We start from the raw sequence: 4,279 nt of genomic DNA on the forward strand, positions 1-4,279 counted from the left end.
ATATTTAAATGTATGTTGATAACTTTTATTTTTATACATTATTATGGCCTACATTTTGTTTTTAAAGAAAACATGGTCATTTTTAATGACCATGAGGTCATTACTGGACCTCAACTGTATTTTTCTGGGCTTCTCATTTTTGTGAATTTGGAGAGGAATGACTAAGTAAGTCATTTTTTTAAAAAAATAAATGTATTTATTTATTTATTTTTGGCTGCATTGGGTCTTTGTTGCCGCACACAGGCTTTCTCTAGTTGAGGTGAGCTTGTGCTACTCTTCGTTGCGGTGCACGGGCTTCTCATTATGGTGGTTTCTCTTGTGGTGGTTTTTCTTCTCATTATGGTGGTTTCTCATTATGGTGGTTTCTAGGTGCGCAGGCTCAGCAGTTGTGGCTCGCGGACTCTAGAGCGCAGGCTCAGTAGTTGTGGCACACGGGCTTAGTTGCTCCGCGGCATGTGGGATCTTCCCAGACCAGGACTCGAACCCATGTCCCCTGCATTGGTAGGTGGATTCTTAACCACTGTGCCACCAGGGAAGCCCAGTAAGTCATTTCTGAGCCATGATTTGGAGGACCTATTTTTTTTTAAAAGAGCCTTTCCCCTGCTGTCCCTCTAAATAGCATTTCTGGCTGGAGACAGCAAAGTGACCTGCTTGTGCCTGGGTGTGAATTGAGGGTCTGGATGAGGGCCTGCAAAAGGGCCTGGAAGAAGTTCAAAAGCATGGAGCGAAACCAGATTTGTTTTGCACATTTTGCCTCAGGTTTGCCTTGTGAAGAGATTAGAAAGTAAGACCTCTGAAAATAATTTAAGAGAACCATGATTAAACAGACTGGAGAAGGTCTTTACCCAGTGAAGAGCTGTCATACAATTAGTCTTCCTGAGGACACAGCATAAATAAATGGGTTCAAAGGGCACAAACTACAATACATAATATTTGTTTACATAAAAGGAAAAAAATCCCCACTGGTAAAAACAAAATAAATGACTGTGGAGACCTGATCGCCTTTATTAGCAGAACAGAGGCTTCTCTGTAGGACTGGGTGTGATCAGGTTCCAGTGTCCTTTCAGACCCAGGACTCTGAGAGGAAGGGTGGTTCTGTGGGGACCAGCCTGGCCTCAGTGGGTACCAGGAATTGGCATCAGTTGTGAAAAGGAAGAGCAAGAGCTTTGCTCAGATGTAGGGACAGGAAAACATACCACAGTACAGAACACATAATAGCTGCATAATAAATACTGATCAGTTCATAAAGAAATAGAACCTTAGAAGCCAGTTGAATATCACTCTTGTTAACAGGTGACACTGACTTACATTCTCCTCGTTCTCACTGAAATGAGACAACTTCACAGACACATACATACTGCACAAAACTCTGTGACAGGTTTCCACCGGTCCTGCTGTTGCCCACAGAAGGTTGGACAGGAGCTCCCTCAGTTGTTGTTTGCTGTGACCAACTGCTCCTCCTCCTGTGAAGGGTCATGAGTCTGTCTCTTTACTTTGGTGGCAAACACTCCAGCAGCATCAGGCGACCCTGGTCATGGATAAGAATCATTCAATATGGCAGTAACTGTGGCAGCTGTGACTCTTTCCTTCTGGCGACGGACCTCGAGGCTTTCCATGTCCTCAGGGACTCAAAAGGTCTTTTTGAAAAGTAAAGCAGAATCAGCTCACCCGTCCTCAGAGGACCTTGACCTTGGTCATTCTTCTGAGGGGAGTCGTTACTTTTCAGGGGAGCTTGCTGTTCCCCTGCCAGTACAATTTCTCTTCCACTTTTTTCTTTTTCCATCGGCAGAGAAGCAGCATCTTAAAGGTCTTCCTGAAGGTTCTGTTGCAGAGGGCATAGCAAATGGGGTTGACAGTGCTATTGACATAACACAGCCAGTAGCCCAAGTGCCACAGGGTGACTGGGACACACTTGTCGCAGAAGGTGGAAACCAGGACCATGATGTTGTAAGGGGTCCACGTGACGATGAAAGCCAGGAGAATTGCACTCAGGGTCTGGGCTGCTTTCCTCTCTTTGACGAGGACCATCCTCTTTCGTTTGGTCATCTGATGGCTGAGGTTGGGATCAAGGCCTTTCGTTGAAGGGTCCTTGGACACCGGGAAGGAGCAGGGCATGATTTTCACCTTGCGACAGCCGTTGTTGGTATCCTGGGTCCCATCAGCTTTCACCACCAGTCGGAACTTATAGGCCATGCCCTTCTGACTCTTGGGTCGATGAGCAGCAGCTGGAGACAGGAAGTATTTTTGGCTGTCATAGTCATTTTTTTCAGTTTGAGCGTTCACAAAAGTTTCCTTGACCTCTTCAGCACTGAATTCTTCCCTTGGGCTTTCCTTGGCCTGACTCTTGTAGACCACTTGAAAGACAGGGTCAGTGGTGGGCTTGTCTTCATCTTCTGAGGATGGGTAGCTGCTACAGGTGGTTAGCTGCTCAGCTTTGCCCCACTCAGTGCTCGGGCCAGTGGCTCGGGATGGCTTCCCAGTGACGGAGGTGCTCCTGCAGGAGGATGGCCAGGAGGCTTGGTTCCTTTCCCTCTGGGCCAGTGTGGGCTGGGGGCAGCAGCTAAAGCAGGACGTGAGCAGAGCCTCGTGAGCTGGCTTTCTCTTCTCAGTTTCAGCCACGCGGTCAGAGCCCTGGAGGTCGGCCAGGTCCTTGGTTCGCTTCTCTGTTTCCCGGTAGATTCGGCAGTAGAGGATTGTCATCACAGAAACAGGGATGTAGAAAGCAGCGATGGCAGTGCCAAAAGTGATGGTGGGCTCCGAGAGGAACTGGATCTGGCACTCATCTGGTGGGACCGTCCGCTCCCCAACCAAGTACTGCCAGCAGAGGATCGCTGGGGCCCAGAGGATGAAGGAGATCAGCCAGGCCAAGCCAATCATGATGCCAGCCCTCTTTGGGGTACGCTTGGCCCGATACGTCAGGGGTCTTGTGATAGAAAAGTATCGGTCAAAACTGATCACCAGAAGGTTCATGACAGAAGCATTGCTGGCCACGTAGTCCAGTGCGAGCCAAAGGTCACAAGCCAGACTCCCGAGAGCCCAGTGTCCCATGAGGATGTAGGTGGTGTAGAGGTTCATGGAGAAGATCCCAATGATGAGATCTGCACAGGCTAAGCTGAGCAGGTAATAGTTATTAACTGTCTTCAGCTGGCTGTTGACTTTGAAAGAGATCATGACTAAGACGTTGCCCACGACGGTGATCAGGCTCACCACAGCTGTCACAGCTGCGATGGTGATGACTTCCCACAACCTGTGGCGTTCCAAAGGCTGGTGATTCACTGGGGTGCCATTGACGGTAGTAGCATTGTGGTAAGATTCCCCTTCCATCCTGGTGCAAGAGTTTACATTAGGAGTAAGTCTTAGGTTCTAGACTGTTCTCTTTTCTATCTCATTTCTCTGGCCAGTTTCTGGAAGAGAGGGAAATACATTAGCTCCACTCGCCAGCATGAATTTCTTTTCCACTCATTGTTTATAATTTCTAACAGAACATTAAATGTGGTTCCACATCTATTCAGAGCAAGATGCTGAAATCTCTAAAGTTTTGATAACACTTTTTATAAAGGCATCTCCTCCCTTTGCTTTTTATGATTACCAATGCCTGAGAGCCTTTCTTGTACATGAGGCTGCTGCCCTCTTGTGGTTCTAATGGGCAATTTTTAAAAAAGGGCTGGGAAGATGACAAGGGCAAACAAAAAGAAAAGAATCAGATTGTTGGAAAGCAGGGAAGAGGGGAAAACAGGTGATGTTAAGTTATCTTAGACTATGGCCTTGAGGTCAGACCCTCTGTTTTTTGGGGGTTTTTTTTGCGGTACGCTGAGCCTCTCATTTTTGTGGCCTCTCCCGTTGCGGAGCACAGGCTCAGCGGCCATGGCTCACGGGCCCAGCCACTCCGCGGCATGTGGGACCTTCCCGGACCGGGGCACGAACCCGTGTCCCCTGCATCGGCAGGCGGCCTCTCAACCACTGCGCCACCAGGGAAGCCCCAGATCCTCTGTTTCTTAAGCTCCTGGTGATAAGTATCTATTTTGTCATTCACTTGGGAAAAAGACAAGTTGTATCTACTTTATAGTCCAACTTTATTGAGTTTAATTATAAATTCAGTTATTAAATATTGCTGAGGCACTGTTGTGAGCCAAGGCTGTATTAAAGCACTTCTCCCTGACTTAATGCACACACTCCCCATGAGTACCTAGTTTTCATCTAGAGGGTTTAAAAGTTGCCCCAGCTGCTGAAGATGATGACCCTCCCTCCTTTTTGGGGCTATTTGCGTTGTCACAAATGT

General features: G+C 47.7%; 1 protein-coding gene across 1 annotated transcript; it reads right to left on the reverse strand.

The window, feature by feature from the left end:
* Nucleotides 1-1,684: 1,684 nt before the first annotated feature.
* Nucleotides 1,685-3,324, reverse strand: CHRM5 (cholinergic receptor muscarinic 5). The gene has a single exon (XM_019935114.2). The coding sequence runs from the start codon at nt 3,322-3,324 to the stop codon at nt 1,723-1,725; it is 1,602 nt and encodes a 533-aa protein (XP_019790673.1). The 3' UTR covers nt 1,685-1,722.
* Nucleotides 3,325-4,279: the final 955 nt, after the last annotated feature.

Source organism: Tursiops truncatus, chromosome 2 (assembly GCF_011762595.2).
Source record: "Tursiops truncatus isolate mTurTru1 chromosome 2, mTurTru1.mat.Y, whole genome shotgun sequence".
Lineage (NCBI taxonomy): Eukaryota > Metazoa > Chordata > Mammalia > Artiodactyla > Delphinidae > Tursiops > Tursiops truncatus.